The 22443-nt window shown below is 51.1% G+C and overlaps 1 protein-coding gene across 1 annotated transcript in view; it reads right to left on the reverse strand.

Moving 5' to 3' along the window:
* The window catches only part of GRIK4 (glutamate ionotropic receptor kainate type subunit 4), a 182379-nt gene that overhangs the window by 11468 nt on the left and 148468 nt on the right, over window positions 1–22443 (reverse strand). The window contains 3 exon segments of the mRNA XM_051812219.1: window positions 7372–7485; window positions 15985–16188; window positions 17120–17227. Of these exon segments, the coding sequence (XP_051668179.1) occupies window positions 7372–7485; window positions 15985–16188; window positions 17120–17227 (426 nt within the window).

A 22443-nucleotide genomic window follows, 5' to 3' on the forward strand; every position in this document is an offset into this window, starting at 1 on the left:
AATGGGGAAAAGGGGATAAATGGGGAAAAGGGGATAAATGGGAAAAGGGGGATAAATGGGAGAAAAGGGATAAATAGGAGAAAAGGGATAAATGGGAGAAGAGGGATAAATGGGAGAAGACGGATAAATGGGAGAAGGGGGATAAATGGGGAAAGGGGATAAATGGGGAAAAGGGGATAAATGGGAAAAAGGGGATAAATGGGAAAAAGGGGATAAATGGGAGAAAAGGGATAAATGGGAGAAGGGGGATAAATGGGAGAGGGGGGATAAATGGGAGAGGGGGGATAAATGGGAGAAAAGGGATAAATGGGAAAAGGGGGATAAATGGGAGAAGGGGGATAAATGGGGAAAAGGGGATAGATGGGAGAAAAGAGATAAGTAGGAGAAAGGGGATAAATGGGAGAAAAGGGATAAATGGGAGAAAAGGGATAAATGGGAGAAGGGGAGTAAGTGGGAGAAGGGAGGTAAGTGGGAGAAGGGGGATAAATGGGAGAAAAGGGATAAATGGGAAAAAGGGGATAAGTGGGAGAAAAGGGATAAACAGGAGAAGGGGGATAAATGGGAAAAGGGGGATAAATGGGAGAAGGGGGATAAATGGGAGAAGGGAGATAAAGGGGAGAAGGGGAATAAATAGGAGAAGGGGGATAAACAGGGCTTTGGAAAAGCCTTCCAGGGGAAACAGGTGACAGCAACACAAGAAATGACAACAGGCTCCCCAGGGCAAGGCCCCAAGGCTGACAGAGCTCATGAAGCACCTGGACAACGCTCTCAGGGACAGGGTGTGATTTTGGGGATGGTCCTGTGCAGGATCAGGAGTTGGACTCAATGGTCCTTGTGGGTTCCTTCCAACTCGGTGTATTCTGTGATGCTGTGACCGAGTCCTGCAGCACCTCCCCACTGGGATTCATCTCCTAAGTCTGTTCTTCTCCCCACTCACCCACTTTTGTTCCTCTGGGCAAAGAAAGAGGTGAACTGAGAGAAAAACTAAACAATCACGGTGTCCTGCCCTCCCCATGGTAGGATAAGCTGCACCCCTCACCTCTGAGGGGTGGTCCCTCCATCCTTGTCCACCCCACCCCACTCTCACTGAGCAGGAGGGGCTCCCCTGAGCTCAGAGGTGGGTGAGAAATATTTTTGCACAGAAGAAAAGAAAAAAAAAAGATATGTTTTCGATACTTCTGCTTTTCTTTCTTCAGCCTTTAAATGTTATTTCTTTGTAAAAAAAAAAAAACCCAATAAAATTATTACTTTTATCTCAGGGAACAGGGTATTTTTATCTCCAGGATGCGTCAGAACTTCCTGTTGTTTTTCTTTTTTCTCAGCAAACCACCTTTCCTTGAAAAGTAAGGCCTCACTGCTAGAAAAAACAGGTTGATCTTCTCTCAAGGTGTTTTAAAATTTCACAAGGACGCTGCCACCACTGAAGTCTTGTCAAATGGCAGCACAATTTGTTCAAAGGGAGGATTAATTTCCAGGAGGAGTTCCTCAAGAGCTGAACACCTCCCATTCTGGTGAGTGTATTTGAGCCTGTATCTCCTGCCCCAACCACAAAGTCAGTCCTGGCATCACTAAACCAGCTCCACAGTTCCCCCAAGCACCTGTAACAGGGAGGCTTCCCACGAGTCAGAGCTCTGGGAAGGCTTTTACTGTAAAGTCAGAGTGGAAACAGCCTTTTATCACATCCTGGCCAGGCTGTCAGTGTGTTTCTTACTGGCACTTCTTTGCTGTGTGCTGAAAATGCCTCTCTCTGTTTGCTCAGAGCAGCTCCAGCAGCTGCTTCCCAGCACTGCCCTGCTGTAGGTTGCTCACTCTACACAAAAAGATCATCTTTGACACACAGAGGCCTCATTTCTTCCCTGATCCACTGCCCTACCTGCCCATCTGTGGCATCACATAAACTAATCATAGCTGGTAATGATTAACACCCGACCTCCACTGCTGTAGCAAACCCAGAGTCCTGATATTTTCGAGCTGTTCTTAATCCAAAGGTGGTGAATAATTTTTTTTCTCCTTCCCCAGTCTCAGACCAGCGCTTTTAATTCTATTTCCATCCAAACTCCCTGTTTCACTGCTGAAGTATTCCTGTCCCTTATGCAAAAACCCGGATTTCACAAGGTCTGGGTGGTTCTTCTGGAGGCTCTCGAGTTGTTCCTAGAAAAGGCAACAGTTGTTGCACAAAAATCTTCCTCTCCTAAAAATATCCAAGGAGACTTGTGAGATCCTCTGCTCCAGTCACCAGCTGGGACTGCAACATCTCAGAAACCTCCTGCAGCAAACTCTGCCCTGTGTGAAGCAAAGACCCACCACAGCACAACCTCCTGCTCCTGGATCCTTAAGGACAGGATGAGTTTGAGCTGGGGATCCACAGCGTCCCTGCCCATGGTGGGAGGGCAGGAACTAAATGATCTTTAAGGTCCCTTCCAACCCAAACCATTCTGGCACGAGCATTTTTTAGAGATTCTGGCTTATTAAGGCTTTTAACAGAGAGATGAGTTAAGCAACAGTGGTTCAGACCATCCAGCATCCATTCTCAGATTAATTCTCAGTCAATTCCCAAGCAAAGGTCCAGGGTATAATTCCAGAGTCTCTCTTGAAGACAAGGTCTCTCTTCTGAATTTGGTTATTTTAGTGTGTTTGGTATAAACAGGCGAGGTACAAACAGTCAAAGATAATATTTTCTTTTATCCTTTCCCTATTTTTTGGTCAGTTGCTGCTGCTTTTCCAGCATCTGCACCCGAGCCAAGGGCTTTCAGAGCCAGAGATACTGCTGGAATCTACACCCCCGGAATCCTTGAGGGACTCCCACGTCCAGGAACCTCCTTTGCTCCTCTCAATTCAGAGGGGTGAGACCATCTCACAACTCTGCAGGTTTCAAGGTGTGTTCCCTCTGCATTTCTCACTGATCCCATCCAGAGGATCAGGGATTTCTCCATGCCAACAGGAAACCAAAGCTCTTCTCTTCACTGCTCTCCTGGATGCCCCTGGTTCCCTTCTTCACCTGGAGCTGAACTGGCTCAGGTACCTCTTTATTTCCACAGGTTTTTACACACTCAGGAATGAAACGAGGCAATAGGAGCCTGGAGTTGTGAAGGGCACCAGCTGCCCTCGCTGAGCAAACTGCAGAATATCATTCCAGGCAGCTTAATCCTCCCTGGCATCCCAGAACTGGCAGGAAACTCAGAGGCACTGGCAGTGCCTTGGCTGAGGCTCCCTCGTGAGATGCTCCTGTAACAAAGTTCCTTTTCTGCAATTAAGGCCTTGATGTCTTCTTTATATTTCTGGGGCAGTTTGTCAATAAATTACTCTCATTAAGGAAATTGCGTTGGAAGCTTTAAATCTCCAGCTTGGCAGTGAATCTCTCCTGTGACTTTACAGTAGTAGTACTTCTGGTTCTTTTCAGCTACAGTCATTTTCAGGCTGCTGCTACATATTCCTTTCATTCACAGTTGTGGATAAGAATAAAGATATTCTGTTCCCACGGAGGGCACAAACTCTCTCTTCTCTTATCTGTCTGTTTTGAAGATGGGAATGACAATATCTGGAGCCTGTCAGATATTTTTAGCCGGTCCCAATACAGCTCAGTTAATTGGAAGAGCTATTTTTCCTGGAATAGACATGTTCAAAATGCCCAATAATTGATGAAGGCCTCCTCCAAATGCTCAGATGGAAGTGGGAGAGGTTCATTTACCCTCCTGAGTTGTTCTTGGAAGTCTTCGCTTTCAGCCAGTGAGAACCAGTTTTCTGGGAACACACTGGTGACCAGAGAGCCTGGATGAGCAGGACATTGGGGAAGAGGAGGAGGAACAGGGCTGTTTGGTCCTGGATTTGTCTGTGGTCAGGTCTGTAAGAGACCTGATGACTCCCTGCCCTGCACACACAGGGTCTGAAGGGACCCAAGAGCCCCGTTCCCTCTTGCAGAAAGGGTCAGTCCTACCCATGTCATTTCTCACAGATGTTTAGCCCTAAAAAAGGCAGGCAAGAGAACTCCCTGCTGCCTCTGGAAGTCAGAAGGAAAGCAAAAAAACAGCCTGGAAAAGCAGAAAGGTTGATCTGTGCTCAGTCCAACTGCAGTGCATTTGGTCTCCCCAAACCAGAGCGTGGGTATTTTAGGGTGACCACGTCTGATCCAGATGCAGATCCAGATGCAGATCCTTCTCCAAGGTCCTTTGTCTGGAGTCAGTAAGAAGAAGCCAAACACAGGCTGCTGGGGCCAGCAGTTGCTCCCATCCCTGCTCCAGGGATGCAGGATGCTCAGCAGGAGGAGTGCTCAGCTCCCCTCAGCCCCTCTGCCTCGGCTGGCAAGGATTTTTCATTCCATCCTTCCCATTCTGTGTCTTTTGCAGCGATCAAGTAGAAACTTTAAGGCTCAGTTCCCTTGGCCCAAACTCAGCTATTCCAGTGTCCTCACCAAATCTACATTTCCTCTTTGAGGGGGTGCTCAGTGAGGACTCTCAGGGCTGACAAGCCAGAATTGTGTCTAATCCCTCCTTCCCTGCTCCAGGGGCAGGTGTGTGAGCAAAGCACGCTACAAATAAACCTGACTTATCCCCCTGTGCAGAAATGGCACTGGGCACCTGATTTCAGCCCTCTGCCAAGCCCAGTGACTGCTCAGGGCTCCTCATCCACCCCCTGCCACCCACAGGTCCCACTGGCCGGGAGTGGGAACCTCATGAAACAAAACAAGCCTTTTCTCTGAGCAGCCCGAGAGCCTGTTAGAGCTCCTGTGTCAGAAATCCATACTTGATTATATCACAACAAGTGAAATTGAGAAAAATGACAGCCCTGTTCAGAGCTGCCATATTTGGTTATGTGTGACAAGAGGCACAGGCACTGTGGTGGTTGAGGTTGGCGGCGTGGGGAGGAGAAAGGGGCGAGAAATCAACTTGCCACTGGAGTTGCATGGGAATTAAAATAAAATGTCATCGCATTGGGAGGAGACCAGGGCGTGGAGACAACTCCTCAGCAAGGGAGAAACTCATTTGTGGTTATTTATTAGGCTGCATCTGATCTGAGCCGTGATTAACACACGTCAGCTGCAGTTTTTGACACTGCAGAGGTGGGTTTTGGGATGGGGATGGGGAAGGGGGGGGGGATGGAAGCAGATGGGGCTGCTCTGCAAACCACATCCTTAAAGGAAAACCAGAGCAATTAACTGTCTTGTTAGACAAATATTTACCAGTTTGATGAGTTAATTGGCACACAGCTCTCAGACACTCTCCTCAAGCTGAGCAGGGAAGGGCTGGACAAAGAGGTGCCAAGTGCTGGAGAGGGAAGGGGGGGCTCTGAGCTTCCCTGATGGGGATCTCCCTGCTCCTGGCTGCCCCTGCCATCACTCGTGGCCTCAGTGCAGCAAAGTGGGGCTCCCTTTGGGGTGACCTGCCCTAGGAGATGTGTTTGCAAGCCTGCCAGGGTCATTGGGCAGTTCCCCTTCCCAAATCCTAACTGGGCCCTTTATCAGGCAGCTGAAGAGTCCTGATAACAGCAGGGCATTATTTTCCAAACACTTCTGAGGTCTGTAATTATTAATCCTGCTCAGTTTGGTGAAGTCCTGCAGGCTGGAGCAGGGCTGTGCTGTGTTACTCTGGTACCAGCACGAGCAGCAGATGCTCCCTGCCCCGAGGAACTTCCACCCTAAATAGATGTGTCAGACACGTTCCTGTGGAGCTCCCCCAGGCAGCAGCAAATGCCTCACACATACAGAGCAGAGCCTGTGCAAACCCTGCACCAACAGTCCTGTGCTTCCTCTGGAGGGGGGGAAGCTGCTCAGGGAATGATGCTTTAACAGACTTGCTCAAGATTATGGTGTGAATCCAAGGCAGGACGTGCACAGAATCACAGAATCCCACAATGGTTTGGGTTGGAGGGACCTTAAAGCTCATCCATGGGCAGGGACACCTCCCACTAGCCCAGGTTGCTCCAACCTGGCCTTGGACACTTCCAGGGCTGGGGCAGCCACAGCTTCTCTGGGCAACCTGTGCCAGGGCCTCACCACCCTCACAGGGAAGGATTTCCTTCCTAAAATAGCACAGAACTCAATCCCCAAACTCGATAATAATCCCAGAGGCACTGGCAGAAACACCTCCCAGATCCACAGGGAAGTTGGTGGTGTGACCAAGCAACTGCAGTGAGGAGGGGACAATGACATCTGATTTCCAGGAGCTTGAAGAGTCAGTCCCTTTTTTTATTTTTTGTTTGATCAGTTAAGTCATCGATCCTAAATTCTGCACGTACCAGAGGAAACAGAATTTTAACTAGATTTTAATTACTTGTTTGCTCTTGGCAGGAGCCACTCAGCACAAGAGATAGATGCATGAATTTGCTTCTGTTCCTCCCCAACGCTGCATCCTGAGCAGCCTCCCGGGTGGAGAGGGGGCTGGCAGAGGCAGCTTGAGTGGTTTTATCCTTTTGGCTGCTATTGTTGAGCTGACAGAGACCAAGCCACTGCCATTTGCATCACACTCGACACTGTGCAAAGCACGAACATTTCCAAAATGCAGATTGGGAATGACAAGACATCCTGTTGCACAGGGCCTGGCTGCCAGAGCCTGTGACACTGGGGAAACTGGGGGCTCCCATATGGGAGTAACAGGGGAAAATCTGTCCTCTCCTGAGCTTCAGGGAGAAGATAAAGCAGTGGAGGATGCAAATAAGAGGGAATCTATGGGAATGTAAGACAACAAGTGTTGTCTGAGCAAAGCAGTGACACAACATAAACCCCCTGGGCACATTCCCACCTGTTTGGCTCCAAAGCTGCTAAATGTGATGCCTGACCTGCTTTTTGGGTGGCAGTGGAAAACCACACCACTGCTGCTGCTGCTGGAGCTGCTGAAGATCATTGAATGCAGTGGAGAGGCAACCAGAGAGAGATGCTGAAAAAACTGCTTTTGTTCCAGAGAAAATGTTTGCCCCATCCCTGGAAGTGTCCAAGGGCAGGTTGGACGGGGCTTGGAGCAACCTGGGCTAGTGGAAGGTGTCTCTGCCCGTGGTAGGGCATGGAACTGGGTGGTTTTTAAGGTCCTTCCAACCCAAACCAGTTTGTGATTCCATGATTTTAAAACTCCAGTGCAGCGTTAAGGGCGCTCAGCACACCTCACCCAGCAGGCTCAAAGCCAAAATAAAGCCACCCTGTGACCCCCAAAAAAGCATCTTGTGCCCAGGGAGGATGGAGAAGAGGAGCCAAAGGGCAGGGGTTTTGAGCAGGAATTGAATCCACCAAGCTGACACACAGAGAAGGAAATGAAGGTCAAGCCAATTTCCGTTTAAATATGAAACCCAAATATTTTTATGAGTCGTTCATTTTCCTTCTACAACCAGGCACGTTTGCATGCAAATAATGGAGGGACATAAATGGTTATAAAGTAAGTCTCTTACCATATGAACTCTGTAGAGAATGCTAATTCCCAGAGTCATGAAGGGCTTAGAGAAATCAATCACCTTCTCCCTCTCCGCCGTGATCGTCAGCCCTGCCACAGCCAAGTCAGCCTTCTGGAGAGAGAGGAGAACGGAGAAGGTCAGGGCCCTGAGCCTGAGAAAGCAGCAAAGCCACACCTGGGGCCACCCACAGGACATCTGCCCCTGGAGGGGGGATGTCCCACCTTTCTGGGCCATCCCAAAACGAGGATGTTTTGCTGGTGCTGGTTCAGGCTGGGCTCGCACGTCCCTCTCCCTGGGTGGCTTTCACACAAGCCCTGCTCTAACACACTCCAGGGTTTCATGGATGCTACAGACCATTCTCCCCCTTTTTCCCTTCCTCATCTGGATGTTTTTCTCTCTGCACTCACAGGCTCCCCGTGGGGACCCCACTGTGCTGACAGCAAACACAACAGCAGCCCCTGCTCTCGGCCTCACTGCCATTTCTATTCATTTAATGCTGTAAAACCTGGCAAAACAGGGGCCATCAGAACAATAAATGTCGTGTTTATCTACAGAAGATACAACCTCCCCCTTCCCAAGCCCCTGCTGAGCACAGCTGGCCCTTCCTTGCACCTTGCAAGTGGCACAGGTAAGAAAGAAAAGCAGAATTGTTACCCACATCCCCTGAGTCATGAAGTTCACAAACCTGCCAACCCCAGACTTCCCAAACAGCAGATCAGCCTCCAAAAAAATTCAGAGGACTGGCATTAAAGTTTGCAGATTGACTTGCAAAGCAAATGAGATTAGGGGGAAGGAAAAAAATAAAAATAATTCCTTCCCGTGTTAATACCCTTGTAATATAGATAAGGGATTTGAATTTTAAATATTATTTTTATTACTTTAGCTCTTTTAAGGTCTGTAATTGCTTTCTGTAAAAATGAAACCTCCTCCAGTCCCTTATCCATTTGCTTGACTGCTTTGCAGGAAGATGATTATGCACGTGGAAGAAGGGAGGGGGAAAGAAAAGCTGTTTGCACCTGTTGTCCCTAAATTTGACAAGGTCTGTGCAGAAGCCAAGGCACCATCAGGCCTGCTGATGGTCCTGGGAAAGGCTGGAGTTGTAAGAGGGAAGAGCAGCAGTGCTGGAGGCAGCAGGATGGAGGAGAGGGAAAAGAAAGTCAAGGTGATCCTCAATCCCAGTGAAGGGGGTCATGGAGAAGGTGACAGTCCAGGCAGGAGTGTTTTATTGGACATGCTCAGTGCCAGATTTTTGCACTTGTTTCCAAGCAGCTATTACAGATTCCTAAGAGGTTCAGGCTGGGATGAATTATGAGCTAAGGAGAATTTCTGCCTAGCCAGACATTTACCCACAGGCTTTTTAAAAGACACCAATAATCACAACGTGGTGTGTGAGCGGTTGAGCCCTGTGTAAACACCAGCAGATTACTAAAATGGGATCAGTTCATCTGTGCAACGTGGCATGTGAAGAATTTTATCTACAAGGAAAGCCTAAAGCTTCCTAAACCTCTCTTGTCTCTACTTAAAAGGGTTTGCAGGTACTATTGTCCTGGGGAGAGCTCTCCCAGCAAAGCCCCTGCTGAAGATCCAGCTTAGTCTGACAATGGATTTCTTCTGCCAGCTCTCCAAAGTAAACACAATTCTAGCAGCAAAGCCCCACACTAAAGGGATGGTAAATAAGCCACGTCAAAGGTATTTCATGCCAAAGCTCTGAGGACATTTCTACTCCCATCCAAGGGCCAACACAAAGGTGGTGATGAGAGGAGCAACACTGTCCCCAGATTTACCCAGCTCAGGATGCCATCAGTGAACTTTGTAATTACAAAAAAACTCTGATTATTCTCCCAGTTGTCATCCTTTGAGACCCTTTCAGAACATGTAGAATCACAGAATATCCTGAGTTTGAAGGGACCTTTGTCATTTCAGCACTTTTGCCACATCAGAGGTGCAGCACCTGCTCCAACCTGTGCCCAGCTCCATCTCCCTTCTCCCGAGCTGCACCTTCTGTGCAGCAGAGACCCAGCTCCTCATGGCTTTATCTGTCAGAGCTTCTCTCTCTCTCTCTCTCTGCAGGCTCAGAGTCATGCAAGTTAGGAGCTGATTCCTGACATCGAGAAGCTTTGATCTGGGAATGGCACGCAAAGAATTCTCTGCCTGAGTATCACCCATTTCATGCTTTCAACTTTGCTTCCCCGTGTTCACAAAACTTCTTGTGATTCACTGAGCTACAGAAGAGCTCTGCAAACCTCAGCACCCGCCAGCCTCCCCCCTCTGAGCACGGGCAGGAGTTGGAATTTTAAGGGCTAAGCAAAGAGATGGATTTTGCCTTGTGCTTCTTGCACTCTTGTCCACATTTGGGCTCGGGGGAAAGGGGAGAACAGGAGGAAAAGGATGGGGGGAAGAAGGGGTTTTCGTCCTCCCAGCCCAGTTGCAGCTATAAATGTCAGCATGAAATAGGCTTAGAAAAAGACCCAGAGCATTTTGGGAGCAGACACAGACACTTCTTTTAACAAAGCACCACTAAAGCACGGCCAGACTCTCACCAGGCGAGAGGCAGCCCGGGTGGGGCGGGCTGGTGTGTGAGATAAAAGCTGCCACACCAGCACCAAACCTGGCATTCCCGTGGGCTCTGCCTGCATCAGCACACAGGCTCTGGCTGCCACCGGTTAAACACGGGGGCTGAGCCGGCTCCCGCGGAGGAACAACAATTAAGGAGCCTTAAGAAGCAAATTGCAGGGACTGCCAGTCCAGGGGCGGCATCCGCCTCCTCGCCGCGGGCGCTGACAGGGCTCAGCCCGGCGCTAATGGTGATGAATGGGGCTTGACGTCAGCCCGGCAGGAGAGGATCCCTCCAGAGCCTCCCACGGCATGGGACAGCAGCCGGGAGAACAGCCCTGCCCCGGCCCCACAGCGCCTCACCACCCTCTGCCAGGCTGCGGAGACAAAACACGGCGAGGAAGTCTGAGTGGGGCGAGGCTTTGGGCTGTGCCTGTGTCAAACTCACGGAAAACAAGCCAGGAGGAGGACAGGGCTGGGATCCCTTCCAGGAGGAGTCGTCCCTTGGAACAGCACCTTGGAAGCTCCATCCCCTGGGTGCTCGTGGCAGCATCTTCTCCCCAGCGCTGCCCACAGAGCACTGACAGCGTGGCCAAGGGCAGGGAGAGCTCTCTGTGGGCCTGAAGAGCTTTCTAGAAAGGTGAAATAGCTGTTCAACCTCCAGACCCACCCAGCCACCAGGTATTACCCCCCTGCAGACCCAGTGCTGGCGCCTGTCCCGCTGGAAACCTGTTGGGATGCAGGGTGAGCACCTGGCTGGAGGCGACCCTGCTCTGTGCAGGGTGACCTCCAGAGGTTCCCTGCTATTCCATGCGACCCTGACACCAGCAGCAGCCCCTGCAGGGCAGTTTGGCTGCATCCTGCTCACCTGCATCTCTGCAGCACTGGCAGAGCAGTTCTGCATCTGCAGATCTGTCCCATGGCACGACAGGCACAGCTCTGCCAGGGGATCAGTGTGCTGGCTGCTCCTGCTCCAGCTGCCCACCTGACCTGACAGCAGCTATTTCAGGTTGAGCAGCACCCAGGTTGTCTGCTCAGATGCACATTCTTGCATTTAAAGGCAGGGCCTTTAACTGAGGGTCACCCCAAATCGGTGTTTGGGTTTTTTTTTTTAAGGACACGCAGGAATTCTGCCATGTGAAAAGTGACAGCCTGAGAACCCTGGAGGCTGCAGCCCTCCCTTTAAGCCACAGTCAGGGTGGGATGACCAGCAACCAGGGCAGATGTCAGCCTCAGGTCTGCCCTCACCCATCCTCCTTCACCTGGACTATCCATGGATGGCAGGACAAAGTGTGTGCCAGGAGTTCTCTGTGCCCATGGCAAAGGCCAGTCAAAGTGAAGCCCCAGGAATGGGGAACCCAAAGAATGCAGTGAGCCCACTCCAGCCCACGCTCCCCGTGTTGGGGGTGATTTTGGCAGCACCAGCAGCTCGATGCAAACCCCTCTGCCCGTCCCTGGCCGTGTTTGCACAACAACCCCCACACCCCTCCTCGCTCCCCCACCCCCTGAGCCCCCCCATGGCACACTTGCCAGCACAGACAGCGTGCAAACAGACTCCCCCTCCCTCCCTCCACCCACACACAGCTTTTCTCACTGAGCACCAACACCCACTGAGAGGAGAGCAGGATTCTGCCAGTTTTCAAGCATCTTCTCCCTCCTTTCCCCTTCCTGCCATCTCTTCGGAGCAGTTGAAGGGAAAGCACCACCTGGCCACCAGCAAGGAAGGTGGAAAACCATCACCACAAAGCTTTAAGGTCCTTTCAGTTCTGGGTGTTGCTGGTCCCGAGGCCATACCCTTCCAGGAGATGGACAACTTCATCTCCCCTCACTTGGAAAAGAGCTCTGATCATCACTGAGCCAGGACACACTCAAACCACTGACACACATCAAAGGTCCAGCATTATTCCACACCATCTCACTCCCCAAATGATCCTGCACAGTCACCCACTCATCATTACAAGCACCTTTAGATGCCTCCTACACCAGCACCAGCCTCACCCAAATACACCTGCCCTGGAAACACTCCTGGATCTGCTGTGTTGGCATCACCAAAGGTGATTTGTTACTAAACAGTGCTGAAGGAAGCCTGGGCAGCTGTTAGAGGCTGCACAAAGCACACACCAGTCCCTTCCACCCCAGCCATCCTGCCACAGGTGAGCAGGACAGGGGACTGTCACCTCCTGGAAAAAAACCCAGCCAGCCAGAGGTACCCAGGCTGCGTCAGAGGGAGGTTTTTGGGGAGGTCTTTTATCAAAACTGCAGCATCAAATCCTGCCAACAAATCAAACCCAATCCACAGCATCTCCCATTAGCTCCCCTCTACACCCCAGGGTGTTCCTGCAATGGGTAAATTCAGGAAGTGCTGCTGAGGGATCCCCCAAACAGACACAATTCCATGTGGAGGAGGAAGGGAGACGAGCACCAAGGCACTGTGAGGCACTGAGCTGCCAGGACAGCAACTGCAGGCTTTGTGGAACAAGGAGAAGGCTGTCACACTGCTGTGAAAATACATTCCTTGGTCTGTATCATGCCAGGGAATTCATTTCAGCTTGAGGATGTGCTGGGGAGAGAGGGAGAGAAAGGCAAGAGCAGACAACCAGCAGGGACTGTGAGCCAGAGCCTGCACTGCAGCGGGAAGGAGCCAGACATAATTCTTCCAGCCCAATTGTCCCCCAGGGCTCTGATGCCAAAAAATAGGAGATGGGAAGATTTGCTGCTGCCCCTTGCTTGTTTGCTGTGGGCAGCACACGTGTGCAGTGTCAGCTGAACTGCTGGAGACCACAGGCTGTGCCAGAGCTGGGAATGCTGACGGGGGAGAGCAGCTTCACTGCCCTGCTCCTCCAGGGAGGAGCTAGGTGCTCAATCTGCCTGCCCTGCATGCTCAGAGGGGCAAATTAGCCCCGTGTCTTCTGAGTTTGGGACATCTTTCACAAAAGAATGAGCTCAAAGGACTCTTCATTAGGAACTGTAGTGAGAGGACGAGGGGGAATGGCTTCAAAGTGACAGAGAGTAGGTTTAGATGGGATATTGGGAAGAAATTCTTCCCTGGGAGGGTGGGGAGGCCCTGGCACAGGTTGCCCAGAGAAGCTGTGGCTGCCTCATCCCTGGAAGTGTCCAAGGCCAGGCTGGAGGGGGCTTGGAGCAACCTGGGATAAGGGAGGATGTCCCTGCCCATGGCAGGGGGTGGAATAAGGTTCCTTCTGACCCAAACCACCCTGTGATTCTATGAGTCCTTCCAAGTGATTTCTCCCAAGCCAAACCTCCAGCAGCTGATCCCAAAGAGTACAGGATTCCTGCTCTGATGACAGGTCAGGCTGCTGACACAGATAGAGGTGTCTCTACAGCTCTTCCCAAGCCACCCCAATCCCCCTCTTCCTTCCCCCTCCATTTGTTCTGTGAGCAGGTCGATAAGATATGTACTGGAAAATTTGGGTCAAGCACAAATTTATGTTTATGTGGCATCCTGCTCAATCATATCATGGTGCACAATTAGCTGTAATGGAATTTTCAGCTCTTAAGAATAAATCAATAGCTGGTTAATTTAGAAGCAATAAAATGAAACACTTTTCCCATACAGCCCAGAGTTGCTCTGAGGAGATTCAGTGCCACAGGGGGATTACAGGAAAGGCACTGCATGGAGCTGGATAATTCTCTGACCTTTTGGTCCTGCACATTAAGTGTGTGTGAGTCAAACCTTATTTTCTGACGGCTGATCAGGGCAAAGGAGGAACCACTTGCCTACAATAATATTGTGCTGCACAGAGGCAGGTGCAGAGCTTTCATTTTGGGTAAGATTTGGGACCCCTGTGGTAGGTTTGTGTTGCAGCTGATGCCTTCTCTGTGCTAAAGGTTGGATGGAGAAGAGTGTCCAAGGGTTAGACCCACCAAAAGAGGAATGTGTGCCCCTAACACAGGATCTGCTGGATCCCATGGGATAAGGGATGAACAAGGGGCTGGAAGCAAGGGAAAACTCCTCTGGGGGATGTCAAGGACAGAGAGGAACCCCTTGGACAGTGCAATGCCCTCAGAAAACCACGTCCCAAGCAGCCCTGAGCAAACACAACACCAAGCACACAGCCAGCTCTGCCCTGGCTGACCTGATCCAAAGTGCCAGTCCCTGGGATTGATCAAAAACTTGCTGAAACCACTATAAAGACTCTCGGGGACACAGCAAGAACAAAGCAGAGAAAGCTGCTTCTCTTCTCCAACTTGTGATTCAGCCTCACAGGCTTCGCCAGCTCTGCCTTGCTGAAGCAAGAAGTAAAAATCCTCCTAAATAAGGCTCGAGCTGCAGCAGAAACAAACGGTTTCCGCGAGGAGATGAAGTTAAAGCACCTACCACCAAAGAAAAACGAGCCTCCAGAAGCTCCCATTTAACGGGGAGGCACTGCCAGGGTTAGTAGGCCAAAAGTCTGGTGGCTGTTCCCTTCCTTTGTCTGCACAGATCACTCGCTGCTCTCGGTGCCTTCCCTCCTGCCTCCCGCCAGGAATGCTGCACGAGGGTAATTGTGTGTGCATGTACATACACAGGCAGAGAAAGATGGGGAAAAGCTGTGCCAATAGCCTGGAGCATTTGCAAACAGCCGTGCAGAAGGCTCTGCTGAAAGAGCAGATGGAGGTGGGATCTCAGCTGGCGTTGGGAACCATCGCTCCGCTGGGAAAGGGCGACCCAGGAGACAGGAGCCGGCTCAGGAGAATCTGCAGTCTGTTCCATGACCTGTCTCTGACCCTCAGCAAATCCCAAAATCCCTCTTTCAGGCTTAAGAGTTGTCCCACCTGACCTGAGGCACTCGGCTCAAACTCCTCAAGTAGGATGAGCATCACCCGGGTCCCCTTCGCCATGTGGGGAAGAAGCAGAGAGAGGCCACTGGGCATCTTCTAGATGATGATTCCATAACCATTAAGGGTTGAAAAAGACCTCCAAGATCCTCAACTCCAACCTTCAACCAAACACCACCCAATAAATCAATAAATTGATGTTCACTCATCCCCTATAGCTGGGAGGAAAGCTGTGGCAGGAGCCCCAGATCCCTGCCTGGAGCCACAGGGGATGGATTTGGGCCCTTGTTCCTCTGCTCTGCAGGAGGTAAATGATGGAGGGACTCAAGATCTCCTCTCCCACAGTGGTGGGATTATCACAGACACACTGAGGATTTGCCACCAGCTGAGAAAGTGTGGCTGGGTTCTCGCAGCTTTGGTAATGATGAGACAGGGTAGAAATAAGTGAGTAAGGAAAAGTTGGCTTAAACAGCATCAATCTTACTGTTAGCTTTGGCTGAGCCTATTTTACTAAGGATCTCAGAGCATTTTGTGAGCTGTATTTAAGCTCCAGGAACCCTGGGGCAGGGCTGCCTTTAGCTGCTGAGGAAAACAAAGAGCAGGGACAGGGGGTAGAGGCTGAATGGGCACAAGTGTACACAGAATTATGGTCAAACTCAGTAAAAAGCACCCAGCTTTATTGCTGGGCAGCAGCACCACAGAGCACAGCAGCGAAAAGACCTCAATCCACGTGCTTCAAGCAAACAGAAAGTGTTCTTCTCCAAAAAAAAAACCCAACCAGACAAAAAACTCAGAGTTAAGAAGCTGAATTGAATCTCCCAAAACTTTTCTGGGTAGAAATGTGATTCTTACTTGCTTCCTTCCCGAACAGTCTGGTTTTGAGGGTTTTTTTCTAGTTCATACCAAGCCCTGTATGTTTTTCTGTTGCAAGCTTTCATTCATCATTCCACCAAGAAAAAATAATCCACTCTGTAACAAGTTCTTACGCAGGATCCCAGAGTTCAGGTGTCTTTTCCAGCAGAGTGAGCACCCACTGGGAGCACCCACTTGGGGCCCTGCTGCTCCTGCTCTTGCTGTCACGCCACCACAACAAACCCATCTGCCACTGGGAGAACACACCCTTCAAAGCCTCACAAATGGACTAAAACACCCCCCACTCAGTCCTTCTCGTCCTGGAGCACTTAAAAAAAAACCCCATCAGGGCTCTGCGTTCGCCAGGTCCCGGCAGGGCAGAGTTAAAAAGAGTAGAGTTAAAAAGAGCAGAGTTAATTCACTTACCCGGGCAATGAGCTCGCCCACCATCCCTGTCCACGTGCCATTGGCCTCGGGGACACCATAAACCCCGTCCCCAACGAGGTGGATCTTGTAGTTGAAGCGTAGGATCTCGGCCAGCTCCTTCAGCATGTCCACGCAGAAGCCCTCGTAGCGGTCGTTGCCTTCCAGCTCCTGGTGGTTCCACTTCAGCATTAAGTAAGGGTTTTCCTGCAGTGAAACTGGGCAGCTGTCATTCCCATCTTAGCCAGCACGGAGAGGGGAGGGCAGTGCCAGGGTGGCAGGGGCTCGTGGAGTGGTGGGATGGTCTGGGTTGGAAGTGGCCTTAAAGATCCAACCCCAGTAGAAGGGGCACACCATGCCAGTATGGATATAATTGATATGGAAAGCTTGGTGCAGGGGGTGTAAAGCCATCAGGGCTGTTTCCACACTGGGCTCTGCTGAGTGGATTTATCTCAGTTTAGGATAAGAGATCACGCTCTGGGGGCTGCTTCCAACTGGGACATGCCCAGAGCAGCCCAGTGACTGCTCTGAGTCACAGCAGGACACACAGACTCAGTTTCTCTTGGCAAAGAGCCACTTCTCCAGCCTGCCCCCCTTTCAAACTTTGTGGGACATGAGGAAATAGGATTTTGGGTGTCTTTAAGGAAGGAGCAGAGGCATTGAAAAAAAAAAAAATCACTGGACAGGTAGCACCCGGAAGGGGAAACCCGTTGAATAAGGTGGTGCCTGTAAATGTGAAGTCTTCATCAAAATTGAGCCCATCTTGGCCAATTTTTATAATTTTATGGGTTGAAGGGACAATTGTCCCTTCCAACTTACCAGCTGTACTCAAAACAAGACCATCATTCAGAGATGAATGTAAAATGGCAACGTATCCCCATCTCAGCCCTCTCCCCAGCTGCTTCTGAACTCATCAAATATCATTTCCATATGAAACATCGACTTGAGTTTAATTACACTGTCATGAATTGTCCTCAGTGCCGTAATTAGAGATTTGATGGCCTGCTCTGGATGGAATCAGCATGCAGTGCCTCATGCTGGGGGTCCAGGGGGGCAGGGAGAGGGAGGGATATTCCAGCTGATCGACACCCCTGTGAGTTGGGAGCCAGTGGGAACTGCAGGTGACCCCCTCACTTACCAGGATGGTGGTGACAATGAGCGTGGTGTTGAACAGACTGTCTGATATGTTGGAGGAGAAGATCCTGTTGTCCATGCTGAGTCCTTCAGACACGTGCCAGTGGCCAATCTGGAGGGATAAACAGCACAATAAGGGAATTTATAGGGCGAGTTACTGCACAGAACCCACCATATGGCTCTGGTGAGTGACAGCCATCGGGCTGGCCTGCCTGTGGATGCTCCATTACCTTTACAAGGCACCCCCACAACAGGTCAGCAGAGACATTAACCCTCTGGTGCACCCCCCACCTGCTCTGCAGTGCCAAAAACCTGTCCCTGCTCAGGGCAGGAGCTGCCTTCTCACACGTCCTCCCTGCAGCAGCTCCCTGGGGCTCGTGGTGGTCCAACAGCCCGGTGTGCTGGCCCCAGAACGCCACCAAGGTGGGTCAGTCTTACCCAGCAGTGCCCAAGACAGCCAAACCTCCAAGCTTGTCCCTGCCAGCGTGGTTTTGGAGGCTCTGCCCTCCACCTTGGGGGCAGATGGTGGAAGGAAGGCACGTCCTCAGTGGTGCTGCTCCATGACTCATCTCCTCTTGCTGCTGCAGTGGATGCCAGCTACTCCAATTAAGCACCTCCAAGCTTTGATCCGGGCTCATCACACCCAACAGCTCTGATTTACCCATCCAAGCATCAGTGTCACTGCAGCAAAGCCCAATTCCCACCACGGATGGCAGGGACCAGTCCCCCAGTGCTTGGGAGGACGCTGTGATTCAGCTGTGACGCAACAGAACCATCCTGCTGCCTTCAGCCAGGGGGGAGGAATATTCAACAGAACCTAATTTTAACTTCAAGAGCCTAATCTCCCTCCCTCAGAGCTCTGGGCAGGGAGATCAGCACCTCCAGCATGCAAATCAGACTCTGGCTAAAAGAGCCTCTGCTTTTCCTCATGGATAGAGGGGTGGTTGGGGGAGGCCAGCTCCCTCTGAGACCACTTCTCCCTCCTGTTTCTCCTCTCTGTCCCCATCACTCCAAGCCCCCTGCACGACTGTTGTCCTCAGACACCTCTGAAGTGAGGTGTTGTGCCCCTGAGAGGCAGCGGGTGACCCCAACACACAGGGGAGCCTTCCCAGCTCTTCCACAGCCAGAACAAACCCATTCCCAGCTCCCTCGTGCTGCCACGAGGCAGGTTCTCCTCCGGCTGTGCCACGGCTGTCAGGGTGGCAGGAACAAATGGATTCCTGTTCCGTCACAGACTGATCTGGTTGTGTCCAAGGAGGCGGGTGGGATACCCACGGATTTACTGTGCCCTGGGATTGACTCCGTGCAGCCAGCCCCTGCTCCTGGCAGTGCTCTGCCTCTGCTGTGACTGACGGCTCCAGGGCCAGGGCTTTGGAGTCACTTCCCAGCTCGTGGATCTGAGCCCAACACAACCTGACACCGCAGCCCTGCTGTGCACACACCGGATCCTCCGGATGGGCAGGCAGTGGCCAAGTCCTTTCCTCTCCCAGCTGTTGGTGCAAATCCAGCCCAAGTGACCAACAAGCCATTATTACAACGTGTGGGATGTCCCTAATTCAGCTTCCTCACCTCAAGGCACAAGAAGCAGTGGGAAGTGCAAGCAGGACAGCTTACACTCAGAGTCACAGAATCACACAGAATATTCTGAGTCTGAGGGCACAAGATCATCAAATCCAGCTCCTGACCCTGCACAGAACACCCTCAAGAATCCCCTCATGTGCCTGAGAGTGCTGTCCAAATGCTCCTTGAGCTCTGTCAGACTGTGATCACTGCCCTGGGGAGAAGGAGCAGGCAGGGAAGGCAAATGTCTGGGAAGCACTTCCTCTTGGAGGCTCCCCACTAACAGCAGAGGCACTGGGGAGGTCACCAGTGTCATCTGGCAAACAAGGAGATGGAGGCACAGGGATGGTGTGTTGGAGCAGGCTGGGTGCAAATTTTGGGCACCCTGTTGACAGCTGCTTGTGACTTTACCACCATGCTCGCAGCCCCACGGTGACACTGCCATGCAGGACTCACCTCTGCTGGGGAACAACAGCCTCAAACTGGGAGATTTACCCGGTATTTCACAGGAAGGGGTCCTTACAGCACAGCCTTAACTGGCCTGCACAGGGTGTGCATGGATGGGCTGGGATGGATCCACCCCAGCCCAGCACAGAGGTCTCTCCTCTCGCTGGGATTGCTGAGGAGCAGCCCCTCTGCAGCCATTTCCTCCCAGGGAGAGTCATCACTCACAAACATTGCCTCATTTTTTTCCCCCTCCTGGATCTCCCAACCAGAGATTAGTGACAGATTAACTTTAATTTTAACAGCCCTCGCTGTTCTCCAATTTGTCCCTCCCCTGCTGGCACATGCTGAGACTAATTGCCTGCCTCCTCCTCTGACAGTGCTGTGGGTTTGACCTTGCTTTTCACACAGCACCAAAGCCACACTCTCCCATGTGCCAGGGTACCTCCCCCCAAATCCTGGGGGGACTCAGCTCACCACTGTCCCCCTCACAGGCTGACAGAGCCACCAATTGACTCCCCACACCACTCGTTGTTTCCAAAGTGTCAGAGGATGTCTGGGATCCTCACATCCCTCCCTTTCCTGCAAGATGGATGTCAAGGTGATTTTAATCACCTCCATCTACATATAAAGAGCCTCTGAAAAACAGAAAACATATCCATCTGCAAAATGGGCTGGAAAACAATCAAATCCTCCACGTGGACGTGGATAAGACCATCCTGTTGTTAAGGCTCTGGACAAGGACTTCTGAGTTTTTAGGACTGGGGGTTTTTTAGTGGTGGATATGATTGGTCTGTATAAATACACCAGGTGGAGGAGGCCCGTAGCAAAGAGGTAGAACAGCTTTTGAAGCTGAAATGATGGCATTGGCACAAAAATAAACAGACATAAACCAGCCAGAAATAAACAGCCTGAAAGCTGGAGGAGTGTTCCTAATGATCAGAGGAGCTGAAATGGTGTCATACCTGTCCTAGGAGGGCAGCAAGAGCAACACAGTCACCTGGGTGCAAGTTGGAGCTTGATGATGCCTTTGTGAGAGGGATTCTACCACCTGTGACAGGTGACAGGTCTGGATGGAGAAGGTCCCCTCCATGCCCTCAGGGCTGTGTGGTCCCACTGCATCATCTCTGCACATCCCAGTGCCTCCCTCTTGACCAAAGAAGATCAAGTCCTGCCTGCAGCACCTGCAGACCCCTCGAGGCAGGTCTGCCTTCTGTCTGTCCTTGTTAAAGCAGGTCAGCAAACACACAGTTTCAGGAGGAGCCAGCCCAGAAAGCCTCGAGCCAGGGGTAAGCAAGGAAGTGCCATTTCTAGTGCCACTGCTCCATCCCCACAGGCAGGCAAGGTCCCTCAGTTCAGCTGCTCTGCAAAGGGTGTTATTTGGATCAGTGGCACCCAAGGATTTCTCATCTCCCCAGAAAATCCCTGGCAGCTGACACCATGCAGGGGGGCAGTCCTGGCTGCTCCTCCCATCCTGCAGCCCCTCCATGCAGAGGCTTTGAGGCTCCTCATGGTGTGAGAGGATGGAATACCACTCCAACTCGTGATTTTAATAAAATCTTCTGCTCAGTGTTATCTAGGCAGCTGGTGGCAGGGAGAGGTGACATAGCAAGACTTCTCCATAAGCCTCAGAGGCACCACAGGTATTTCCCAACCCCATTCCCAGCTTAAAATTAAGGTAAAGCCAGGCCTGAATACAGGTCTTGGAACAGGCAGGGGAGTGCAATAAACCCAGACACCTTCTGGGCTCTGATTAGCAAGTGCTGTCCTACAGCTTGCATCCTTCACAATGTCCCCAGGAAAAGGGAGGAGGGCAGAGTGCAATCATCCCTCATCAAGGTGCCCCAAGGAGAGGGAATTTAGGAGTGCCTGGGGGCAAAAAAAGGGAATAAAACAAACAAATGAGGGAAAGCCCTCAGAGGACAGGTCTGCCGTGGGGTTGGCACTCCTGAAGGACATCACTGCCAGGCTGATGCCAGCACAGCAGGCAGGCAAAAGCTTCCTCCACTGAATTTAGGAAAGGGCACTGAAAGCAGCAGCTGTTAAAGCCTGGACAACCACGAGACACTCACACAGCCCTCCCTGAGGTCATGCAGCAACCCCCACGATCCCCTTCCTCCCCAGGTGTCCCCTCTGGACACGATGGACACTTGGCATAGCCCAGACAGGGCCTGACAGTGGCATGTCCGAGTTTGTCAGGTCCTGGGGGGCAAAAGCCATTCAGCTCTTGGCAGGATCTGTCCCTGAGCCCTTGCTGGGGGTAACAGCTAAGGAGGAACAAGTCCCATCGAGGCTGATTAGCCTCTTCCAAGTTAAAGAGGTTTGATGCAGCAGGGATTGCTGAGGGTCTCAGAGCTATCACTGGGAACTCATCTGTATCTCATCAACATACCAATTAAACAGCCCCATCACTCCACTGCTCTGTCTCAGGACACCAGCAGAGCCTTTAGTTAAATAGAGACTAATCTGCCTCACTTAGGGCCAGGCAGAGCTGAGGTCAGTGTGCCCAGGGCTCCAGCCCCACCACAGCTCCCCCTGCCCCTCCTCTGCCCCTTCCCTTCCTAAATCACAGCCCTCCTTCAGCCCCTTCTCGTGCTGAGCTGCCAAACCTCAGCTCGTGCTTTACTGCCAAGCACTCCTCTGAACCCACAGGGGTGTGCTGCAATGCTGTTCAAAAGGGGCAAAGAGAGGCAAGAAAAAAAAAAAAAAATAAAAAAAGCTGACATTTACAAACTCAGCCCTTGTCAGATCCATAGATCACCAGCACATTAATGAGCCTGTGCTTTATCGAGCATCCTGTGAACGGGGAGCAGCTCTCATATGGCTGTGGGAAATAAAAAAAAAAAATCCCTCTAGTTAAGCTAAATCAGGAAAAAGACACGTTTGGTGCGTTACATAAATGTATTAAAAATTGGATGTCAAAAAGCCCTGCCTCTCCTTGCCCAAAAGCAACAGCAAGTTAGAAAGTCTTAAGTGTCTCTAATTTGTTCGCTGGCTGGACCAGCTTCAGAATTTGGTGAACTCTCTGTCAAAGCTGATGAGCTGGAAGTCCCTGTGGCTTCAATAGATGGAAGGAGAGAGAGGAGAAAAGAGAAAGAGGGAAGGAGAGGAAGAGAGGAATGGGCAGAGAGCGTGGGGTTGATTAAAACTAAGGAGGGAATAGAAGTGTTTCAAACAAGAGCCTGAGCAAATCAGTTAATGCAACCCTTGGGAACAACGTTGTCTCCAGGATGTGAACACCTGTTCTTTAGCCCGTTCCTTTAATTAAATTATTTCTAATGATTTATTTAGCCCTTTTTATTACAGGAAGCCAGGCTGGCAATG

This window comes from Manacus candei, unplaced genomic scaffold, assembly GCF_025592945.1.
Source record: "Manacus candei isolate 608988 ecotype Guabito, Panama unplaced genomic scaffold, ASM2559294v1 h1tg000086l, whole genome shotgun sequence".
Lineage (NCBI taxonomy): Eukaryota > Metazoa > Chordata > Aves > Passeriformes > Pipridae > Manacus > Manacus candei.